This window comes from Quercus lobata, chromosome 1, assembly GCF_001633185.2.
Source record: "Quercus lobata isolate SW786 chromosome 1, ValleyOak3.0 Primary Assembly, whole genome shotgun sequence".
NCBI classification, from domain to species: Eukaryota; Viridiplantae; Streptophyta; class Magnoliopsida; order Fagales; family Fagaceae; genus Quercus; species Quercus lobata.
Window position 1 is genome coordinate 27592130 of NC_044904.1, and position 25826 is coordinate 27617955.

The window sequence follows — 25826 nt, forward strand, 5'->3', positions numbered from 1 at the left end:
TTATCTCCATAATGAAGACCCCAAAACTCTTGCAGATTGCTGGAGAGGTTACTTCAGCAATGAGATTATAGATGTCACCAGTGAGCTATGGCAGAATTACCATTTTGTTGGAAATACTAGCAGGATTACAGTATTCACCACCAGGCCATACTCCGAAGCCCTCCATACAGAAAGGATCGAATACATTGAACCAGGACAGTTAGTTCTGCAGCAAGCAGATTATGAACCTATCCTGTACTGTGGTTTTTGTGACAAATTTGCCAAGTATCATGAGCACAATTGTGATTACGACCCTCCTTGGGATCCTTATAATGGGTACCCATCTGGCCATGATACTGATTAAGGCAAAACCAGAGTAGCTTCCGAACGCTCCAGAACAGCTCCAGAAGCCCAGAAAAGCTCAAGAACCACCTTTGCAAATCCGGTTACTATTCCGAACAGTACCCGCACCAGTAGAATGGCCGATAGAGCGCTATTCACTGCACAGTCCAGAACACTATGCAGAGTTACTATTTCAAGAAAGCAAGGGGACAAAACACTGTTCATAAACAGTGACCAGTTACTGTTCACTCAACAGTGCCCTGACAGAATCATTGAAATTACTGTTTGCTTTCGGCTGAAAAGTTATTCACCTGAAGGTAAAAGCATTTCACCTTCCGTGATTCCCGCAATCTCCTGATCTGATCCCTGGCTCCCTCCAGCTATAAAAGGGACCCTTCTCTTCAGTCTTCAGCAGGCTAAATTCTAAGCTAAATTAGACTTAGACCTCCCTTCTTCCAGAGCTCTTTACTTTGTACTCTGAAATACTTTGTAATCAGAATGGCTCTCTCCTTACCCCCTCTCTTAGTTTGCATTTGTACTAGAAATACATTTGTAACCTATTTATGCTTCTGCACCCTGAGCCCACTAAACAGCTCTCTTTTGTTGTAGCTTACCCCCATTTGGTATCAGAGCCAAGTTGTGGCCGATAGTAAGTGTTGTAAGTTACTGTAATTATTTTGAATTATAATCAAGTTGGCCGGTTATACCGCCATAGTTATCCATTATTTTGTGGTTATACATTACTTTGAAGTATGTTATCTCTAACAAACATTATTTTGTTTTACATCTATTTTCTGATAGCACTTCCACTCCCATATGTTGCATTCTTCATCTACTATTTTATCTTAGCCAGTTTTTACTGTTCTTTCTTTTGGTGGTAGGCTGAGCCTCCCGTTCATTCAAACTGTTTATTATCTTGTGATTACCTGTTTAAGCTAATCCTTTGCTTCCCAGTTATCTTTTCCTTCTTGTCTTTGTTTCTTTCCCCAAAGTTTGTTGCAGATGTGTACTATGCCAGGTTCTGTGAGGAAATGTTATCCAGTAAGTCTAGGAGTAAGCCCGGTTTTGTGTTCGTTTGCTACCCAGTAAGTCTAAAGTACCAAGGTTGAGTGTGAACTGAGAGTTTCCCCTGTTAGCCGTTAGCCAGGAGGGCGTTGAGGCGTTGTTGAGGGAAAGTAAAGGTTCGTATACGCTTAGTAATAGGGAAAAGCGGCGGTTAGTAGTAGCAGAAAACATAGAAGGCGTCCGAGCGGCAGTAAGTTGGAAACTAGTTACAGAAGGCGTCCATACACTCCCTGTTTCAGATCTAAGGATAGATCCAGAAATTGGAAGATAAAGGTAGTCTAGGTTGTAATTGATTTCTTAGGCTTTTAATCCAGAATGATAAATAGGATGTTTAAAAGGAGTGACTCTTCCACTTCCATTAGATCTAGCAGTACAAACCCTCCTGAGATTCCACAAGAAGATGGAACAATCAACTCGAAGTCATACCAGCTTTCAGATCTAGATCAGAAGTTAGGAGATTGGAACATACCCAAAGTTCCCACAACCCAAGTCTATAAGTCTTCGTCATGGTCCTTGAAAAAGTCTTTCCGAACGGACTACCATGTTAGGACTATAGAACAAGTTTACAACATCAACAAGGAGTATGAAACATGCTACTTGTTATCCCCTGCAGCCGTGAAAGCTCACAGGGAAAATGGTCATAGATTCCTCCACATAGGACTTGTCCAAGTTGGAGTAAAACCATTGATCAGAGAAGGGTTGAATAACTCAATCCTTATGGCCCTTAGAGACACCCGTCTCATCAGGTTTAATGATAGTCTCCTAGGAACCATAGAATCCAGTTTGAGTAATGGTCCAGTTCACTTCGACTGTTTCCCAAACCTCACCGTTGCAATTGACGACCCTCACATCCTGAAGGTCCTCACCCTCAACATTAAAACCCATGGAATCCTTGTATTACATGGCACCAAACAGCTTGTTCTTATATACAGAGTGTATTATAAGTGCATGAGGACTAACATGTCCATCCAAGCATTAGATAAGAGAAAGGCAGGTGAAACCACTCTTATCCAAACTTCAGATGTCAGATCTACAGTCTAGGTACCCAAAACCTTAAAATGGTCTGAGATCACATTCCCAGCACAATGGACTTTAGAGAATGAAAATTATCCTCTACAGATCCAAAATCCTGTAAGAAACCCAGATCTAGATGTTGTCTAGCAGTTAGCCGATGGAACGGTTAGACTTAGCTTTGACCAGTCTAGGTTTAGATCACCCTTAGAATATGATGAACCCAGGCCCAGGTCTTCATTAGATCTGCACCAGGAGCCATACCAAGAACCAAGGTCTAGATCCGTAGATCTACGCCAACCCTTTAGGCAGCCAACTATCCTCCTTAAAGATAGACCTGCGTCCCAGTGTAGTTTGTCTAGAACACGAGCTCCCTTTCCTACATCTAGAAGAGACTTAAGTCCACAGTTTCAAGGTGTTAAAGACCACTCCCAGGTTAGTACCCCTTGTTACACAGCCAAGCAAGACTTAGTTGCTGATCAAGAAGAAGACAGCAATAGTCAAGACAGTCTTAAGCCTCCCTCACCATCAGGATCTGATTTTAGAAATCCTATTCAGCAAGAAACTGAATATGACCATCAGCTCCTAATGTTGACAAAAGAGTTCATCCCTGATATGGACGCTCTTGAAAAGGAATTTAATTCTGAACAGAACAGATTTAAAAGAGAAGCCTATAGAGCCAACCACACCAAGGAACAGAAAGTTGAAGTTTTGGAGAAATGGAAGTTATTCATGAAAGAGGTAAAAGCTTATTATCCTTTCTTTGAATACTTTGAAAAACATTTCAAATGGCATAAAAAGAACTGTGTCATTTCCAAAACCAACTGGAAACTACTCCCTAAAAAGGATGCACCCAGTACTAACAAACCAGAAATTGTTAGGTCCAGTCATCCTCCCCAAGAAGCCATACTCCTTAACCACCGTGGTGCTGATGTTATTGCCTCCCCCTTCAAGTGTGTTACAACTCTAGAAGAAAAAGTTGTCAGGAAGGTAATAGAGCAAAACAACTATACCAACCAGTGTTTAGGAGTCATAGGAAAACAGCTTGATAGGATAGAAGACAGGATTGATAACAAGGTTCTCCTCCAGCCAGGAAACCCTAGCAAACCAGTCCAGGCTCTAGAAAAACCCTTAGTCAAGCTCCCCACGACTAGACAAGCTAGCCTCAAACCTAAGGACCAAACAGCCTTACAAGTAGTAGCCCAAAAACTTGAAGATCTCATGAAAAAGGAACTAGTCACCCCTTTACCAGATCCCACCTCAACCAGCAGGGAACAAAGGCTAGAAACCTTGCATGCCCATTCAACTTCTAATAGTTCTAGCAGAACCTCCTCAGAAACTGAAAAGGAGATAGAACATATAGAAGACCAATTTCGTGGCTTACAGGTGAATAGGCTTTACCAACCAAAGGTAACCCCAACCAGCCTTACCAAGAATTGGTATCCCAAACCAACACCACCTGACCTCTAATATGAGGAAAGATCCATGCAGTTCACAGTATCCAGTGGTAAACTCTATGAATGGAACATAGATGGTTTATCTGAACAGGAAATCCAAAACAAAATCCAGTATATAACCATGGTAGCCAATAACTACCTAAATGATGGTATTCCAAATACTGAGGTTGTAGAGCTCATTGTTTTAGGATTCACTGGAAAACTATTACTTTGGTGGAACAACTGCTTGACAGAAGCTTCCAAAGAAAATATTAAACATGCTGTTCAAAAGGATGAGGATGAGAACCCTATCTTTGATGAACGTATTGGAAGAGGTGTTCCCGATGGAGTCAATACCCTGATTTACACGATCATAAAACACTTCATAGGCACCCTAGCAATATCACATCTAGGATTTATGACCAGTTGAGTAACCTTAAATGTTTGAACCATAGGTCACATGATTCAGACATAGCCTTGCTTCTAAATATACGTTCTTGTATATCAGAAGGCAAGTTGGCAACTGCACTTCTTAGCTGGTTTTGAGTCTTAAGACTTAACCTGGCGTAATCAGTGCCCATGATAGTCGTTCTATCCATTGAATGGATATCCTCTTTGCTAAAGAGTTGACTAATGGACATTCGTCCTATTTCAATTTCAGCCTCAAGGTTTACTAGGTGTATTTCTAGTGCTCTGAGGGTTCTCTGGAAAAGGCGGGTGTTGTTTTGGGTAAAGGCTCTTTGAAGGTTATCGAGGACAATTTTGATGGAGGGTGGAAGTCCCGTCTATACTCCATTTGTAAATTGGAAATTCATGGATAAAACTTCATGCAAAGTGATATTCATATTACCACCTGAAAATGTTATTTGAAGCGGAACATGTTCTAGAAGGGATGTTACTTCCCTGGGTTCTGAACCAAAGGAAGCGCCTTCATGCTTTTGGGAAGGAGAACCCTGAATAGGGGTTTTTCCTTTGTTCCTGCTTGAAGAAGCCATCTTCCACTTACGAGTGGGGCTAGTATAAAAAAATATTTGCTTTTCTTCCTGCCATGTATTAACAAAATGGTTATTTTTGAAAACATATTTGTTAAAATCATGAGATGTCAAGGAGCAAATATTTTTATATGCAATGTGATGAGATGGTAATTTATGAGATTGATTGAGACTCAAAGAATTATCAGATGATATATTCTGATCAAGGTTCTTTGTTTGATTTGGGTTATCAGAAAGGGTTTTGACACTGAGAAGGTTAAGATTTTTAAAAACAGAAACTTTTTGGAGACTCTCAATCTCTTTAGGTTCTGGATTTCTAAGAAACTTAAACTTGACTGGTTGGCCAAAAGGATGGGTAGTGATTCCTTCACTATCCGTGGTGAAAGGGTACAACAGACACATGAATGGGTTTCCTAAGATGACTCTATCTGTCATATTCTTGACAAGAACAAAGGTGGTTTTAAAACACGCATTGTCTTGGCAAACATGTGCTTTTGGGATTTTAAATTCAATCTGCATTTTACCTCCACTTGCGGAAGTTAACCGTTCTTTGGTTTTCCGGAAGTATTTAGAGGGAATGATTCCTTCTTGAATGCAGTTGAGATCGGCGCCTGAGTCAATTAGGGCTACAATCTCGAATTGAAAATCCTTGCTAATGACAATCCTGACTTTGGAATGCCATTTCTGGAAGTTAATTATACTGATGGTTTGCAAGAACGATCCATTGGATGGTTCCGGTTCCATATCTGCAGTGGGATTAACCGTTTCATCTACTTCATCATCAGAAGGGTTTTGTAATGAGATTCTGTCCTCATTGCCTTGATGAGAAGTATACTCTAAATTTTTTACTCTCAGATCCATGAGACCGTGATCAACCCTAAGGATGGTTAATTCCTGCTTAAGGTTTCTCATTTCTGCTTTGTTATCCTTAATCTCTTTTTGGAGATCTTGGATAGTTATCTCTTTCTTGGATTTGGTGAATCTGTTGTAGATTTTTTCCAAATCGACTTTGGGTTCCTGAAACCTAGGTTTGGATGTACTGGCTTCCTTAACTAGGGTTTTGTGGAACTCACTGAGTCTTTGAGCTTTTTCTTCTGAGTCGTTGATCTGTTCTATGAGATCTAGGAGAAGCTCTTCTTGTTTAGAAAGAACATGGACAGTTTTGTTTCTACAACAACTATCCTGACAGGCTAGGACTTCGTCTGTGTCACTAGAGGAACTAGAAGATACTCTAGAGGTTTCAGAAGATGTCCTAAACAACTGGTGTTTCTCTTGGTCACTAGACTCACTGCTTAGGTGATCGAGTTCTAAGAGTTTGAAGATTTCTTCCTTACTAGTTTGGTCACTGACAAGGGTATTGATAAGGGTTTTTGCCTTAGCTTTACATTCTTTTTGGAAATGGCCTTTCTTTCCACACTTAAAACATGTTCCTGATGCTTTAGGTGTGAATTTTCTTGTGGGGCTGGATCTACCTTTCTTATAGAAATCATCAGTCCTGAACTTTTGTTTTCTATAATATTTGGAGGTAGTTTTCTTCCTATGAGACTTTTCAGAGGGTTCTTCTCCTCTGTGTTTGGATTTCCTTTTGGGGATAATTGAAGGTAGACCATATTGGGTACAGAAATTCCTTATTTTGTACTTGGCTTTGCTCTTGTTGGCTTGGCTCTGGATTTTGAGGTCTCTACACATCTTCATTCCTTCATTTCGGATTGTGCTAGAGATGTCTCCATAGGTTAGGTTATCATAGTCTATGACACCTAAAGAGCTGGCAAGAGTTTCTTTGACCTTCTGTCCAAACAGTGTGGGTAAGCCATTGATAAACTTCTCCTTCCAAAATGGAGAGTTACAATTGCTTCTATGCATGACATGAGTGGTGAACACGTCTTCATACCACCGGTATTCTCCAAGGTTCTTACATCTAAGGTTACTCAACTGGTCATAAATCCTAGATGTGATATTGCTAGGTTTGCCTATGAAGTGTTTCATGATCGTGTAGATCAGGGTGTTGACTCCATCGGGAACACCTCTCCCAATACGTTCATCAAAGATAGGGTTCTCATCCTCATCCTTTTGAACAGCATGTTTAATATTTTCTTTGGAAGCTTCTGTCAAGCAGTTGTTCCACCAAAGTAACAGTTTTCCAGTGAATCCTAAAACAATGAGCTCTACAACCTCAGTATTTGGAATACCATCATTTAGGTAGTTATTGGCTACCATGGTTATATGCTGGATTTTGTTTTGGATTTCCTGTTCGGATAAACCATCTATGTTCCATTCATAGAGTTTACCACTGGATACTGTGAACTGCATGGATCTTTCCTCATATTGGAGGTCAGGTGGTGTTGGTTTGGGATACCAATTCTTGGTAAGGCTGGTTGGGGTTACCTTTGGTTGGTAAAGCCTATTCACCTGTAAGCCACGAAATTGGTCTTCTATATGTTCTATCTCCTTTTCAGTTTCTGAGGAGGTTCTGCTAGAACTATTAGAAGCTGAATGGGCATGCAAGGTTTCTAGCCTTTGTTCCCTGCTGGTTGAGGTGGGATCTGGTAAAGGGGTGACTGGTTCCTTTTTCACGAGATCTTCAAGTTTTTGGGCTACTACTTGTAAGGCCGTTTGGTCCTTAGGTTTGAGGCTAGCTTGTCTAGTCGTGGGGAGCTTGAATAAGGGTTTTTCTAGAGCCTGGACTGGTTTGCTAGGGTTTCCTGGCTGGAGGAGAACCTTGTTATCAATCCTGTCTTCTGGACTACTAGAGGTGCTAACAGAAATTCTAGGAGAGGATGAATCCTGGTAAATCTGACAGATCTCACGGCCGATAGACTTATTGGGAGACTCATTTGCTGGATGGTCAAAAGGATCTTGCAATCGTGCCCCAATTGACCCATTCCAGGATTCTCAAGATCTTTACGATGGTTATAATTTGGACAGCGATTAAGACATTTCCAGAATAGCTTCCAGACGCTTCAGAACAGCTCCAGAAGCCCAGAAAAGCTCAAGAACCACCTTTGCAAATCCGGTTACTATTCCATGAACAGTACCTGCACCAGCAGAGTTGCCGACAGAGCACTATTCACTGCACAGTCCAAAACACTATGTAGAGTTACTATTCCATAAAAGCAAGGGGACAAAACACTGTTCATAAACAGTGACCAGTTACTGTTCACTCAATATATATTGTAGCAATCATCATTGTGGGAGCAAGATTTCTAAATATGTATATATATATATATAATTTGCTCATGCGAGTTCTAGCTTTAAAAATCAAACTCCAAAAGATACAACAATGCAATTGTTTATAGGTAAAGCACACATATAATCAACATGATCATTAAAACAAAGTAAAATTCAACCAACCTTCATGACTCTTTTACAATTTTATTTGGATTGTGTGTCTCAACAGCATACCAATGCAATTATTAATTACTTAAAATTCAAAAAAAAAAATTTATTTATACATGATAAGTTACAATTCAAATTAAGTTTCATGAGTTCTTTAAATGTAAACAGAACACTACAATATTTAGAAATTAGATGTACATAGACAAATAGTTAACCCTATATTAAAAAAAAAATCAGAAATTTAGTACAGAGGCAAACGAATACCATACCTTTAACCTTGATTTGAATGGAGGAAAAGACTGAAGAGAAAGGCAATAAAAAAGCAAAAATTAATCAAGAATATTAAATCTAAATAAAAGTGAATGGAAAAGCAAAAATTAAGAATGAAACCTGCTTTAAAACAGCAAACGAATATACAAAGAATTAAATCTGTTGCTGTTTGGTATTCATTGAAATCTGCTATTTTAAATCTGTTGCAGAGAAGGAACAACACAAATGTACAAAGAATTATAAACTGAACAGCCGTGAATTGGTTTGGTGCACAGAAAATATATATAATATTTATAAAAAAAGAATAAACATTATCGCAAAAACTATTTATAAGATAATGGTTATAGAGCCCTCATTAAATTTGTTTATAGTTATAGATTTCTAAACAAATTTGACAAATTTGATTAAAAAAGACATGAACTTGTACAAAAGAGGTAGAAGGTTTGAAAAAAAAAAATAATAGGGGACTGAAGAAGGCTGACATTTTAGGTGCCCAAATAATTATTCAATCAAACAAATGATTAAGCTAAGCTAAATCAAATGTGCTAAAAAACCTAGATAGCAAAATAAAGCAAAACTTGAAGGTAAAGCAAAACCTGTAGGATTTTTGTCAGATTTTGAAGGTTGGGAGGCTCTTCAATACATCTCCACTTTCTTACAAAACCTGTAGAATTTGAATTTCTATGAATGTTTCCCTGAGTTCAACAAAAAAGAATAGAGAGAAAATAGGGGTTAGGAATTGAAATCCCTAAATTGACAAAAAAAAAAAAAAACTAATTAAAGATGAAATCTTGAAATTGACCAAAAAAAAAAAAAAAAAAACCTAATTAAAGACGAAATCCTAAAATTGACAAAAAAACCTAATTAAAGACAATAGGAAAAGAGTTTATTCATAGATTAATTGAGAGATACCGAGAGAGAGTGCTATGATATGGAGGCTGGGTCGGAGATTGAAAATGTTGGCTCCCATGGTCGTGCCCTTGCAAGCTTTCTATGAAATAGCTTGGATCTGCGTTTGAGAGAGTGCATAGGTTCTGCATTTGGTGAGTAATGTCGAAAGGAAGGGTGCTGGTTTTGTTTTGTCGAGAGGAGAGGTTCTGCCTTTTGTGTTTTGGTTTCAGAGGGTTTTGGTTTCAGAATTATATCAGGTAAGAGTATTTGGTTTGTGAAAGGAGAGTATATATATTTAATAAAAAAGAAATAAATCAGATTTAAAAATTAAAAATTTATGACTTTTTTTTTTGGTTTTATTTTTTTTGTTTTATTATTATTTTTTTAATATTGTGCTGACGTGGAAAATTGTGGGAGCTTCAAAAGTTTCGGTTATATATATATATATATATAATACTAAAGACCAATTCAAAAAAAAAAAAAAAAAAACACTAATGTAACTACAAAATGGTATTTTGATGCTAAATATATAAAAGCTATATATACAAATATAACAAATTCATTATATTGTGTTTATTTATTTGGCTTTAATATAAAAATTTAAGTTGTATTGTAATTTTTTTTAATTATCCAAATTCAACTTATAATTATCTTGAAATGATTTTTATTAATTAAATAAACCTCAAATACAACTTATGTTAATTTTTGTTAAACTTGTAAAATCATTAAATTATAACAATTTTAAACCATATATTGTAATTATCTCTGCATCTAAAACTTTAGAGCTCAACTCAAAACCTAGATCAAATTAAGAAGTTTATTATATAATTAGTTTAAAATTTTATTACTTGTACATTCATTTTTTATAAAAATAATAAATGCGGAAATCAAATTTTCGTCCCTACAAGCGATTCTCATTTTGGTCTCTAGATTTTATTTTTACCGCTTTTAATTCCTATTCTTAAAAATGCTTCCCATTTTGGTCTCTGCCGTTACATCAAAGACGGAAAATGCACATGTGGCAAATAGTATTATAAAAATATTAAAAATATTTTATTTTATTTTAAAATAAAATAAAATTTTAATTATCATTTAATTATTTAAATAATAATTTTTCTTCATGTTCTTTCCCCAAGAACATGGTTGCCTAGAAAATAAGAAATTCAAGATTTTCTTCTCTTTTATTTCATTTTCTTAGCATCTAAAGAAGCAAAAACATATACAAAACCATGATCAAACTCAGATACTCTAACACAATCAACTAACAAAACCCAAAACACTTAAGTAGTCCCATATATTATTATCAACCTAGAGTTAGTGAAACAAGGACATTGAGCCTGACATCGGTGAGGATGTTGGGAAATTTAGACCTCAGTTGATAGAATTAACAAGTTTTAAATCCAAGTTGTTAATTAGATTTATAATTAATAAAACGTGTTAAAACAAACAAACATCAATATTATGTCAAAATCATGCATCGAAAAAATAAATAAGACAAGATATGATATCTTAGGAAAACCAATGAAACAAACTAGTTTCACAGTAAAAAACCTGGGAGGAAACCTTCCCGAAAAGCAATCCACTATAGAAAAGAGAAGTTTCAGATCTAGTACAAAACCTTTGTCCCTAGACTCTACAATCCTCCTAGATGAACTCACAGCAGAAACCTTTTACCGCTTCAGAACCTCTGAACTCTTCAATATATGAACGCCACCCTTTGATGCACGAATCCCAGTACGTGACTAACCAATTGCGCGAATCCCAGTACACGACTTCAATCACCAACTAGAAGAAGATTGTTGGCTGTAAAGTTCTTCACTTCATCAACAATGAAGATCAAGAAGCAATTGGTTACAAAACCCTAAGGCGCAAAGATGCAGTAGCTTCTTTCAGAGAGAATAAGGCATTGGTCACCTTTTTTCATATGTTCTCCTTATATTCTCTTATGTGACGGCCTCTAAAATAAGCCTTATATAGGTCTAGGGTTGTGAGAAAAGAAACCCTACACATACATGTCATCATTGGCTGAAAATCTGAAATTCGTAAAGCTCGACAGATAAGGTGTCGAGAAGGTGTCGAGGAACATCTCGATTGATCCACCAGGTGTCAAGAAGCTATCAAGGAGACAGAAGGTTTCTCGATCGATCGACCAACTATAGAGAAGGTGTCAAGATTACGATAAGAAACACCTTAAGAGGCTTGATAGATAGCCTAGCTGTCGAAAGGTGTCAAGCAACTATCGAGCTTTAAAAACTCAGCACTTCTTCACTTGTTTCTTGGACAGACTTGATGACTTTAACATTTGATCTTGAAACAAGGTTTCTTGAAGTATTAAACACATCCTAGATCTACCCAATTACAAGTAAAGTGCGTTTTGTTAAAGGATTAGCCAATTACACAAAATATGTCCTTAACAGAGGACTAGAGCGACGATGGTAATGCTGGAGAGCAAGGCCAAGATGATGCGGTCGTCGACAGTGATGTGGAAGAGGAAGAGTGGAGGGTCGTGGAGGAAGTAGAGGAAAGACCGGGCGACAAAGATGGCGAGGAAGATAATCATGGAGATCGGGTGCTAGAGGAGGCTGAGGAAGAGGATGAGGAGCGCGATGAACAAGTAGTTCACGCGGAAGTGATTGAGGTTGTGCTTGACGAGGGTGGTGGCTTCACCGAGTGTGTAATAGCACGTGAAGGAGGAGAATGGTTGGACGAGCTCACGCCATGGACGGTATATGGCAAAGACGGAGTGCGCAGCGGCGGTGTTGGCAGTGGTTGTGGATGTGGAGGGAAGTGTGTTGTAGTAGCTTGGTGATGACTGTGAAGAAAACATTGCTGAGACCAAACCCGTTTTGTGAATTTGAAGAGAGATTCCAAAATTCCAATCCTCAAATTGAAAAGAAAAGAAGCATAGAGCAACAGAGAGAGATTGAGATTTGTGGTTTTTTTTTTTTTTTAAATTATTATTATATTTGAGAATTTTTAAAATGTGGAAAATGGACAACATTTTCCTTTTCAATCTTTCATCCTCTAAGATCTGATCTTCTCTCTCTTTAAACCCAAATGGTCACTGTGGTTTGATGGTCACCATGGTTTGATCTGACTAGCTCATAATTGTGTTTTGGTGTATTTTATTGATGAGGATTGGCTTTGAGTTTTGATATTTTGTTTTTGATCTGACCTTGTTTTAGGTTTTGTTTGTTTTATTATTATTATTTTTTTGATTAAGTGTCTTAGGTTTTCTTAGTTGATTGTGTTAGAGTATCTAAGTTTTATCATGGTTTTGTATATGTTTTTGATTGTTTGGATGCTAAGAAAATGAAATAAAAGAGAAGAAAATCTTGAATTTCTTATTTTCTGGGCAACCATGTTCTTGAGGGAAGAACATGATGAAGAACAATTAATTTTAACTAAAATTTTTAATATTTTTATTTTAAAATTATTGATAACTAAAATTTTATTTTATTTTATTTTATTTTAAATAAAATAAAATATTTTTAATATTTTTTTAATTCTACCATTTGCTTCGTGTGCATTTTCATACCAAAATGGGAAGCATTTTTCAAGATAGAGACTAAAAGTGGTAAAAATAAAATCTAGGGACCAAAGTGGGAATCGCTTGAAAATGTAGGGACGAAAATGTAATTTCTGCCAATAATAAATTATCATCTTAAGAATTTGATCTCTTAACCATATTAAAGATTGCATTTCTTTTTATATTTTTTTTAATCTTTAATTAAGAAAATTTTTCTTTTTTATCTTTTTTATTTTTATTTTATCTTTTCTGACTTCCAACATTTAAAAACATTAATAAATTAGGAAACCTTTATTTTCTATATTTTGAATTAAGTTTGACATTATAGTAAATATTTACAAAAAAAAAAAAAATTGAAAAAGAAAAAAAAAGAAAAAAAAAAGTAATAAAGGTGCATGGAATTTTTGGGTGGGGCCAACTTGAACCCTTGCTTCTACATATAAGCTAATATTCAAATAAATGAAATAATGTGGATTCTTGTTACCTTAACTGATAAAGTTTTTTATTATCAAATGAAAGATTCGGAGTTCAGTCTTCCCACCAACATTTGAAATATATCATATCTTAAAATATAATAATAATAATAATAATGAAAAAGCATAACTTTGTAACTTAAAATATATCATATCTTAAACACGTAGGTTTCCAACCCAAAAAATAATTTAATAGTTTGCGAAGGGTCGATAACTTAATAAGTATGCAAAGGTTTTTGTTCTTAATGGATGATCTAGCATGTATCTATAGAGTTCACAATATTTTTATAAATTACTTTACCATGAATTTAAAGTGAAAAGAATATTAAACAAAAATGAAAAAAAAGAAAAGAAAGAGTGAAAGAAGCAGATTTTGCCATATAAATACCTCATATGTCAATCTTATTTTTCAGACGTGACAAAAATATGGCTATGTTCAAATATGCATATTTATTTGCTTTCTTTTTTTTATTCGCCTTTCTTGACGAGGCAGGTGAGAATATTATTACAATTCCATCACTCAGTTATGCCATGCATCCCTAAAATCAAGTATATCATGTCGTGGATGGCGATGTCCAATGGTCAGCTAGGTTGATTGCAACTTGCAAGTTCCTATTATGTCACCTCTTTTTTTTTTCTTTTTTTTTTTTTCTTTTTTTCAAATAGAGATTGAAATAGCAGACTTCTCAATAAGAAGATGCTCAACAAGACTTGGGAAAGACCTTCCAAACCTGTGAAGCACCAGAATTCCTAGCTACCCTTGCAAGCTCATGGGCAACTTTGTTGCCTTCCCTTTTCAGATGTTTAAAAGAGCACCAAGTAAACAAAGCAGCCACTTCCCTAATGTTCCTGATTATGTGCCCGAGCTCACCACCATGGATCCCTTCGTTAATTGCTTGAATGATGGATAAGGCATTTGACTCAAAAATAGCATGGGAGACTTCCATTTCCGCTGCGAGAAGCACGCCATCTTGCATGGCCAAAGCTTCTGAAATCTCAGTCGAGAATGACACAGGCAGAACCTTTCTTGAAGCTGCAATAACTTCACCAATGTTGTCTCGAATGACTACTCCGATGCACGAGTTCCTCCCATCTTCAAAAGCTACTGCATCAATATTAATTTTGAAGAAGCCCATAGGTGGAGCTTTCCACTTGGGCTGAGGAAGGGACTAAGATAAAACTTTCCATTTCCCAAGCTGCCTTGAACTCGGCCAATACTCCACCTGCCATTTCCCAAGCATGAATTGGAGGGGAGCCCGAGTCCTCATGAATTGCTTGATTGCGATTCCACCAAATAGACCAAGCAACAACAAAGAAGAGCTCTAGATCATTCGGGGAGCCTTTTGCAATAAATCTAAGGCAATATCCACCAAGTCACAAAAGGAAGTAGAGAGGTACACAGGAAAATTGTACCAAAATGCCCAAGTCATTTTTGCATGATCACAATGAAGAAGTGCATGGGCTGTGGTCTCAATGGCTTTGTCACATAATGGGCAAAAGTTAGAGCAATGAACTCCTCTGTGGTTTAGATTTTGCATAGTTGGAAGACCATTGACACAAGTCCTCCAAGCAAAAATTTTGATCTTTGGAGGGACTTTTTGCTGCCATATCTGCTTCCACAATAGGGTCCTTGAGCTGCTTGAGGTGCTTTCACCATCCTCAACTGAATCCAAAATACCTGAAGCTATATAATATGCACTTTTAACCGTAAACTCACCCCTCTTGTTGCCTATCCAGATAAGACAATCCTCGGGCAGATTATAACTTAGGGGGATTTTAAGGATGGTGATGGCTTCAGGAGGCAGAAAAGTGGCATTAATTACATCAACTTTCCACCATCTAGTGTCATTGTCTATGAGGGAAGACACCATGGGAAAGTCTCCATAGTTAGCTTGGGGGGAAATCACCGTGTGGGTTGATGGTGTTGGCAACCATCTATCATCCCAAAAATGGATTCGCCGACCATTGCCCACCCTCCACCTTGTGCCCCTTCAAATAACCTCAAGACTATTGTGAATGCTTCGCCAAGCATATGAGGGGTTACTCCCTTTTTTGGAATTGAGGACATCATCAAAAGGAAAGTATTTTGCTTTGAAAACTCGAGCCACTAGGGAGTCTGGATTTGTGAGAATTCTCCAACCTTGCTTAGCTAGCATGGCAAGGTTGAAGGCTTGTATGTTTTTGAAGCCCATACCTCCATGGAGTTTAGATCGACACATCTTCCTCCAACTAACCAATGCAATCTTGTTCTCTTTGTCCTTTTGCCCCCACCAAAAGCTCCTCATCATACTTTCTAAGTCTTGGCAAAGAGTCTTAGGGAGTTGAAAGCAACTCATAGTGTATGTAAGCACTGCTTGAGCCTCCGCTTTGATAAGGATCTCTCTCCCACCAATTGAAAGGAGTTTACCCTTCCAACCAGCAAACTTTTTTGCCACTATGTCCTTAACTTCAGCAAACACTTGTACTTTTGATTTCCCAATGATGGAAGGCAGCCCCAAATACTTGTTATGCCTGGAATCTTGCATTGGACTGAGAATGTTTAAGATGCTTTCCCTTAATTCTTGAAAAGTGTTCAAGCTAAAGAATACTGAAGATTTGTCAGTGTTAATTTTCTGCCTCGAAGCCTTTTCATATCTGTTGAGAATACTGACAAGTGCATGACATTCTTGCTCCTTTGCTTTGCAAAACAAGAGGCTATCATCGGCAAAGAAAAGGTGAGTAATTAAAGGGCAGCCTCTACAAATGGAAATTCCATTAATTTGTTGATTCCTGGCAGCTTCATAAATAAGAGCTGAAAAGCCCTTGGCACAAAGGAGGAAGAGGCAAGGAGAGAGCGGATCCCCCTGTCTAATACCTCTTGAAGGAGAAATGTTCCCACAAGCTTCCCCATTTATAAGCACTAAATAAGAAACAGAAGAGACAGAATTCATAATAATATCAATCCATTTTTCCACAAAGCCCAATTTCTCCATCACACCTTTAATAAAACTCCATTCTACCCTATCAAAAGCTTTGCTCATGTCCAATTTAATAGACATGTAATTTTCTTTTCCTTCGCTTTTATGGTTTAGATAATGCATGAACTCGAAGGCAACAAGGACATTATCCGTGATTAGGCGGTTAGGGGTAAATGCACTTTGATTTTCGGATATGATGTTTGGTAGAATGGCCTTAAACCGATTGGCAAGGACCTTAGAAATGATTTTATAGGTGGTGTTACAGAGGCTGATGGGGCGAAATTCTGTCATTCTGGCTGGCTGGTTGGTTTTTGGGATGAGGGAGATGTTGGTTTTGTTTATTTTAGTCATGGGCAGATTTCAATTCAGCACATTTAAAACCATGTTTATAATGATAGGTCCAACAATGTCCCAATAATTATGAAAAAAGATCACGGACATACCATCAGGCCTAGGTGCTTTCGTGGGGTGAAGTTGCTGCAGTGCCTTCAAGACTTCCTCACTTATGAAAGTTTTGGTGAGCTGAGAGTTCATTTCATCCGTGACACGCCTAGGGATTGCATTAGTGACTTCATTGATTCCGGTCGATTTTCTCAAAATAGGCTATAGCAGTGGCTGTGATACTTTCCTTACTTTCACACCATACACCATCCTCGTTCCAAAGCCCCAAAATGGAATTCTTCTTCCTCCTTTTCGAAGCACGGGCATGAAAAAATTTCGTATTTCTGTCACCTTCCTTATACCAATGGACTTTGCTACGTTGTCACAAAATGGTCTCCTCACTATCCAGAAGGTCATTTATTTCCTTTCTAAGTTGATTAATTTCAGCCCCTTTATTGCCTTCCTGGTCTACATGAGTTGTAATGGAGTTAAGAGCTCCTCTTTTCTCTGCTATTTTCTTTGGAATGTTGCCTATTACATTCTGATTCCAGCTTGCCAGCACACTTGCACATTGTTGGAGATTAGAAGCAACCCCTTCAGGAGTGACAAAGAGAGTACCCAAGTGCCATGCAGCTTCTATCACATCATGGCAATCCTCCCTTTTGACCCACATGGCTTCAAAATGAAAACAACGTTTGCCTCTACAGGATGGAGGAGGTGAGTCCATGATTGCAAGAATGCAGTGGTTAGATGTGGATTCAGCCAAATGGTGAACAGTAGGGTCCTTGAAATGTCCGAGCCATTCATTAGTAGCAAAAGCTCTGTCAAGGCGAAGTGAAATCCTGTTACTCCCTTCCTTCATGTTACACCAAGTGTAATCTAGGCCACAATATCCTAGGTCCTTGAAGCCACAATGATTTACAATTTGATGAAAGCCATCCATTTGATTTTGGGAACATTGAGCTCCACTTGCTTTTTCAGTCATTGAAAGAATTTCATTAAAATCACCACAGTAAAACCAAGGCAAATTAAATTGACTAATTGACTATTAAGATAGAAGAGGAGTTTCCAGGATTCTTCCCTAAGGTGGGTCTCTGGGTATCCATAAAACCCGGTAAATCTCCTAAAAAGACCAGTGTCTGCCTCCGTGATTATCACATCAATGTGATGGTTAGAATAGCTCTTAATCTCCAACTTTGTGTTACTGGACCAGAGTAGTGCAAGACCTCCACTTCGGCCCCTACTCGAAACACATAATCCATTTGTAAAACCAAGCTTGAATTTTATTTTTTCCATACGTCTGCACTTTGATTTAGTTTCCGAAAGGAAAACTAAATTGGGATTCCAGCGCCGCACATAATCGTGGAGCGCATAAACTATCCGGGGGTTCCCGATTCCCCGGCAGTTCCAACATAAGGAATTCATGTGTGGTGGAGTGGTGTGAGTCATAGTGTTTCTTCAAAGGTATACCTTCGTCCTCATTCTCTTCTGAGAAGTCTAGCCTATTTGTTCTTTTTGAGCCCGAGAGTCCCACTAAATTTTGAGTGTCTGAGTTAATAGCTTGGTTTTGCTTCCCTTGGGCTCTAGCTATTCTTTTCCAATTTCCTTTTCTTGGGCTTTGGTGGTTGGTAATGGTTTCATTGTTAATGAAGGCCTCTATGTTTTGTTTTAGTGGGCTGGTAATTTCATGGGCCTCAGAGGGGTATTGCTTAGGGAGGCCCACGATGGATGATTCATCACATATCTCCTTTCCCGTTACAAATATTTTTTGGGAACTATTGGAATTTTTGTCAGAGAGAGGCGTTGGGCTCAAGAAACTAACCTATCCACCTTTGGTCGGATTACTTGCTGACGCCTTGACTGATGGCGTGTCTGATACACCCTCATGACCCGGCTGTGCATTCTTGGGAAGAGCAGCATTTTGAATGGACATTGGAAAACCCGTCGGCTCCACCTCTGTGTCCATTGAAACAGAGGCCAACGGTGTTTGCCAATCAATTGAACCACCCTCCCTATGATCCTCAAAGCCACTGCTATTTGATGTTTTGAGCTTCTCACTCCCCATTTTAGAACCCCCGTTAGCCCGTAGCCAATCTTCGTACTGCCTGTGTGCTTCAAAGGTGCTTGATTTTCCTGAGTAGTGCTTCTCATCATGTCCCAGGATTCCACAGAGAAAACAAAAGGTAGGGAGCCTTTCGTACTTGAAAGTAACCCAAAACTTCTCACCTTTCGGATTAACGATGTTGCCGCCCCTTCGCAGCGGTCTGTCGATGGGTAAGTCCACACGTACCCTCATGAATTTAGCTTGCTTCGACAGCCAAGACCGTTTATCTGTTTCTATGTACTTACCCAATCTGTTGCCTAGATCCCTTCCCACTTCTTCAGACATATTCTCAAAGAGAAGGCCCCAGACTTGAACCCAAAATGGAGAGTGGGTGAAGGAGATGTTTGTGACAGATAATCCCTTTTTCCATCTGCACATTAGCAAGAGATTGTTGTCGAAATTCCATGGTCCATTCCTTTCAACCCATTCCATCTGGTATTTGGAGTTAAATTTGAATTGAAAAATATTCTTTCCAACATCCACAATCCTCAGGTCGGAACCCAGCTTCCAAGCAGATTTGAGAGTGCTTTTCAGTGCTCTCAAATTCTGATTTCGATCTGCTAGGAGTCTGCCAAAGAGACTCAATGCGCATTTCTCTAAAAGTTCTGATTTACTAGTGGTTGAGATGGAGATGTTGTAAGCCTTCAATGACTGCTTGAACCATGTCAGAGAGGAGTAGAGCATAAATTATGGGTTATAGCAAACCCAGGGAGAACCCGTATCAAAGAAGGGAGAGGGGACTCGTGCTAGCTAGACGAGAGAAAATGCTCCTATTATGTCACCTTAACAGAATAATCTCAGCATGAGTTAATCATAAATAAATGTCACCATTTCCTATGCCATACTTGTCATTATATATATATATATATATATATATTTCCTATGCCATACTTGTCATTATATATATATATATATACATATATTTTTTGTTTTTTCTAACTTTGAAATTATTTCTTGATCATTTTTATTTCTTGGTTGAAATACATTTTTTCTCTAAAATTTAGGTGAAGTTCAAAGTTTTTTTTTTTTTTTTTTTTTTTAATTTAAAATTTTTTATAATTTTCCATACATATATCATATATGTATAGTGCATGAATTAAATTCTTCAATAAATATACTCACTTTTTTTTTGTGGTAATATTCGCTTTTTTTTTTTCTTTTTTTTTTCTCTCCTGACATGAACTTTATATTTTCTTTTCTTCTTTGTGCCTTCTATCGGTCTATCATATTCATCATTTTTTTTTTCTTGACTTTTCTTCCACTCTTTCTTATTTTCTTTTTTATAGTGTTTTATATCTGTGGTTTAAACCCACCTCCTCTCCCTAACTATGTATATATCAACTGGCTGGATTGGATGCAGGTTATAGTTAATTCATCAACCTCCATTATGACATAACTAAAAGAAAAGATTACATGCTCTGGCACGGTCGGTACCTTTTTATTCATTTTCTACAAGCAAATACTATAACTTGGAAGCATAAACAAGCCAATTAAACCAACAAACATAAAGCTAACTAAATTAGGGGGAAACAAATTCTGAGAAACAACATCGTGACGGTGTCATTGGCCAGTATCTAATGCGAGTCAAAAGCCATGGATTTCTAGAGGTGGAGGAGCTATGACTGGGAGAGTAGGTTCAGGTCCAAGTCGATTAGTCGTTGGTTCATTCTCGTTCTTTACAAGTCTCATTGGTAACAGAGGATGAGATTAAATCATGAGAGAGAGAGAGAGAGAGATAGAGAGAGAGAGAGAATAGAACTAATTAATTCTTGAAAATGGAGGGGGAAAAATTGAAAGATAAATATGTTGGAGGTAAGGTATAACCTAATCTGTCAATGAGTCATTGCCATGGGGAGCCCACATATTTAAACACTTAAGCTGTGTTTGGTTCATGTAAAATATTTTCCGGAAAATAAATATTTTCTGAAAATGCTATTTTCGGGAAAGGAAAATATTTTCAAGTGTTTGGTTGCATTCCAAAAAATACTTTGGAAAATATTTTCTAGTTTTTGGTTGTTTTGCTAAAAATGTTCCAGCGGCGACAATGGGTGCGATCTCGCCGGTGCTGGGTGCGACTCGCCGGCGCTTCTGGTGGATTGGTCTTGCTCTCTCTCTCTCTCTCTCTCTCTCTCTCTCTCTCTCTCTTTGCGCGTCTGAAGCTCGGTCTGAAAATGGTTTGAAGTGAAAATATGAACGGAAATGATTTTACGGGTGTTTTGGGTTATTTTACAGTCAAAGGGGAAAAGCATTTCAGTTGACTGAATTTACTGGTTCAACCAAACACTCAAGTTTTACAGAAAAGCATTTCCAGAAGTAATTTGAAGCCAAAACAAACACAGCCTTACTATTGCATATTTACTTAGGTTGAAAAGTGGAATGATGGAAAACTAATAAAAGAAAAGGAGAGAAAAAACTTGGAATTTTTTTTTTTGGGGGGGGGGGGGGGTTCAAATGGGAAAATGGGTGGAAATGGTGAAACTCAGTAATTTTTTTGTGGATGTGTGCTGGAGGTTTCATTTGTCGTGGTTAGTTTGTAAGTTTATAATGATTAAAAAAATTCTTATGAATTATTAAAAAATTAGTTCTTATGTAATTGTGACATAATAGAAAATACAAACAATTTTTTCATTTTTCTTCTCAACTAAATAAATAAATCTTCTATCATTTTGCTTTTGCATTGTCCCTACTAAATACGCATATAGTGAAAAACTAGATATTTTATATTTTCTCACTTTTCTATTCTCTCAATATTTTTCATCACCCCAACCTAACAGAGAATCATATTTTCTTGATCAAGTTAGGTAGAAAAGGTGGAATTTAGTTTAAACTGCCACCTGCTTGCATACCCAAAAATTTTCAAACCTGGACACCAGATTTCAATTGACCCATTTGTCATTCTTCAAGTTAGGTTGGATTGGTTGAGTGGATTGGGTTTGTAAGGTTAAATTTTATCAACCATCTTGTTGGCTTTATTCCGTGCCAAATTTGCTTGTATTTTAGCAATTAGTAACCCTGTATTTAGGTGGGAATCATGTAAGGGTAGTGAGTAAGAGAGTGTGAAGAAATGCTCAAGATTGTGTAAGGATGCAGAGACTCGCAGCTGGACTCGCGGGTGACTCGTGACTGGCAAGCCGCCAAAGTTGGCACACGTGCAAAGCATGCAGGGGAGTTGAAGAGTCATGCCAGCTGTTGCACTACAAGATAAAAGTCCCAGGCTGGCCAGACCGTTAGCTCGCGACTTGAACTCGCGACTCAGCCCAGTCGCGAGGTCAAGTTGCCAGACCACCCTGTTTGGGAAAAACTGACTTTTCACATTCCTTCTCACCCTACTATATATATACCCTTATACCCACGATATTCAGAGAGCTTCTAGAGAGAATTTTGAGAGAGAAACCCTAGAGAAAAACAAGATTGATTCATCCACAATCTTCACATAAAGACTCTTTAAATTCCTCTACTCTCTTCCTCTCCATTGTTAAATCCTTGAGAAGTACATTACCAAAACTTTTTCTCAACATACCCATATCTGTGAGAATGCCATTTGGTGTTTAGGAAGCAGTTAAGAACAGACCAATTTCATATTGGTTGATACTGTGGTCAAGTAATGGAATCCGGTAAGTTAAAGAAGAAATAGGTTTGGCGTAACCTCGTTGGAGTAGGAGCTTGGAGGGCTTAGGTACATTGGGTAGATTAGACTTGGAGGGTCTTCTGTTGTTCATGTATCCCAACTACATTCTTTAGTGGATTGTTTACTGCTTGGAAGGCGGCGGAGAGGTTTTACGCCGAGGGCTTCGGTTTCCTCTTTGATAACACATCGAGTGTTGTCCTTATTTTTGCATCTCTCTTCCCTTAATCTTTTCCATTTAAATCTCTGCTGTGAATGTGATTTTATTTGGTTTAGATTGGTTATCAATTCTGTATTAAGCTTATGTTCATATTCCGCACATTAATTGTTTGATATTAAGCTTGAATTAGTAATTTGTAAATTGGGGGTCTAAACATTCAAGGTGTTTTATACACTTATTGAACTTTCAGGGTTATATGGCTATAAGATTAAGGGAAAGGTTTTAATGCAATAAGAATATGATTTTTTAGTATCTGCATTTTAAAACTTCTAAAAATAACTTAACTACCCAGCTGAAAGTAATTTATAAATCCATATTTTTATGCAATGCAAAGTAAATTAAGAAACTTGAAAATTTCCATCAAATTTTATTCTCACTAACAATTCACAAATGAGTTCCAACATAAAAAGCCACATTCTCAAAAGGTGTAATTACACTCCATCCCAAACATGAAGAGAAAAAACACTCTCCTCTCTTGAGGTTTGAAGAAATTAGCACTCTCCCATTTTCTTTATATTAGTAATGAAATATTCTAAAGTTTTATAAGAATCTCTTTACAAAATTTTTACCAGGGTTAATAAAAAAATAAATAATAAATTTAGAATAAAAATGCAAAATTTATAAATACCAAAACACTTACAATGAAAAATCTCTTCATAACCTATTGTAAAAAGAAAAATAATAATAAGCAAATTTGCACTTAATATTTTAAAATACACTTTAATTAAATATTTTTAAACAAGGAATTTTAATTATGAAATAAAATAATTTTGGAAACCTACCCTTAAGTAAAAAGCAGGTTAGTACACAATATTTTTAATATTAATTTAAAAAACTTTAGTCAATTGGATGTTCGCAGGGTAGGGGGTGGGGGGGAATTTTTATTCTTTCAAGTTCTGGATACAATGTCATTTCTCCAAACTTCAAGGTAACGGAGTTTAATTACCTCTTTTCAAAATTATGGATTGCAAAAAATATATATATTAAAAAAGTAAAAATAATAAATTCAAATTCCGTACAATTAGGACATATTATATTTATACTATATATGACTACATACTTACTCAAAAAAGAAAATACAATCACCACTACTACTACAAATGATTACTACTTTAAAAGTATTATTTTTACCTAAATGTCCAAAAAAAAAAAAAAAATCCTTTTTTTATGTATGAAGAAATCGCTTTGACCTCACCCAAACTGACCAAAACAAAACTGATCAAAACAAATGGTAAAATGTGGCACTGCACCCTTGGCAGTGGTACGGTGGAGGTACGAACGTGGTGCGATTTATGGTTTTATTTTCAAAAAATTAGAAAAAATCGTATCACAGCACCTATTAATATATATATATATATATATATATATATATATACTTAATAGATATTTAATGTATATGAAAATCGATTTTTTTAGGATGAGGTGCGGTAAGGGTTGGGCAAACTGCCACCGCATGCTGTAATACTAAATATAGCCTAAAAATGTAGTATACATCTCTAATTTAAAATTCCTAATAATTAAAATATCTTTAATTTTTTTTAGTTGGGAAGTACCTTTTCTACTATGCATGCCCCACGTCAATTGGGGGCATGCATAGTATAACAATGACCACAAGGTTGTATATATGGAGTCCAAATCTTTTGTCTCACTTTTTCTTCTCCACCCTATACTCTACCAATAAAAACTTACCACGTGTTCAACTAATTAATTAAATACCATCATTATGAACTTATTAATGCCATTGTTATTAATTAATAGTAGTATTTAATTAATTAGGTAAACACATGGTAAGTTTTTATTAGTAGAGTATAGAGTGGAGCAGGAAAAGTGGGACAGAAGATTTGGACTCGTATATATGACGTAAGGAGCGTGAGGCCCTTCTTTGAAACAACTTTTATATTAAAAGGAAAAGGTTTTTCCTTATAAATAGGAATTCCTCTTTGATTCACATTATTGATGGAGAAAATGGGTTTTTGCCCTTTTTAAAAAAAAAAAAAAAAATTCAGCATTTTGTCCCATTTTCCAAACTAATTAGGGAAATACCCTTGTTTTAAAATTCGATTTTCTAAAAATTGAGTGTTAGTTTAAAACTCGAATTTTGGACAATCAAGTTATAACAAATTGAAAATAAAAAAATAAAAAAAAAAATTTATGGAGCCCTATAATGGCGTTTTAAAGAGTCTTATAGTGACGTTTTAAGATTCTATAGTGGCGTTTTAAAACTCGAGTTTCATGCAAATTTTTTTTTTTTTTAATTTATAGTTTAATCGCCCCATACCTATAGTAACATTTTAAGGACCCTATAATGGCATTTTGAAACTCGATTTTTGGACAATCAAGTTATAACGAGACATTTTCCTAATTACACTACAAAAAAACAGGGCTATCCCAGCGTTTTGAAAAGCGCTGGGATAGGCCCAAAAAGCGCTGGGATAGGGTCAAAATTCCTATCCCGGCGTTTTTTTTCCCGGCGCTTCAAACCGCCGCGGTTTGAATGTCGGGATAGGGTCGCCGGACCTCTACCAGCGCTTTTTAAAAGCGCTGGGACAGGTCCCAGCGCTTTTCAGACCCTGTTCCGGCGTTTTTACTTGTGTCGGGATAGCCTTTGCAAAAATTTGAATATAACCTATACCAGCGCTTTTGAAAGCGCTGGAATAGGTACTACCTATGCCAGCGCTTTCTACTACCTATGCCAGCGCTTTTGAAGCGCTGGCATAGGTCTTGAACGAATAAAACTTAAAAGGCCTATACCAGCGCTTTTACAAGCGCTGGAATAGGTACTACCTATGCCAGCGCTTTCTACTACCTATACCAGCGCTTTTGAAGCGCTGGCATAGGTCTTAAATGAATAAAATCTAAAAGGCCTATACCAGCGCTTTCAGAAGCGCTGGAATAGGTTCTACCTATGCCAGCGCTTTCTACTACCTATACCAGCGCTTTTTAAGCGCTGGCATAGGTCTTAAACGAATAAAATCTAAAAGGCCTATGCCAGCGCTTTCAAAAGCGTTGGCATAGGTCCTTTTAAAAAAATTTTTTTTTTTTTTTAAATTTTTTTAGCACCTGTAATGTACCTAAAAAACATATTTTCCAATACCTATTTTATAGCAATTGTAATGAACTACAATTCATATTTTCCAATAACAAATACCATATCACATTAAACCAAGAAACTAAATATATATATATATATATATATTTAATTACACCATAACAAT

The 25826-nt window shown here is 37.0% G+C and overlaps 1 protein-coding gene across 1 annotated transcript; it reads right to left on the reverse strand.

Annotated features, from left to right (window-relative positions):
* Nucleotides 1–14025: 14025 nt before the first annotated feature.
* Nucleotides 14026–14460, reverse strand: LOC115951805. The gene has a single exon (XM_031068950.1). It carries the CDS (start codon nt 14458–14460, stop codon nt 14026–14028), a length of 435 nt encoding a protein of 144 aa, XP_030924810.1.
* Nucleotides 14461–25826: the final 11366 nt, after the last annotated feature.

What these genes read in the sequence shown, in the direction of transcription:
- LOC115951805 (XM_031068950.1), bottom strand. Translation starts at nt 14,460, where the DNA reads ATGGGCTTCTTCAAAATTAATATTGATGCAGTAGCTTTTGAAGATGGG.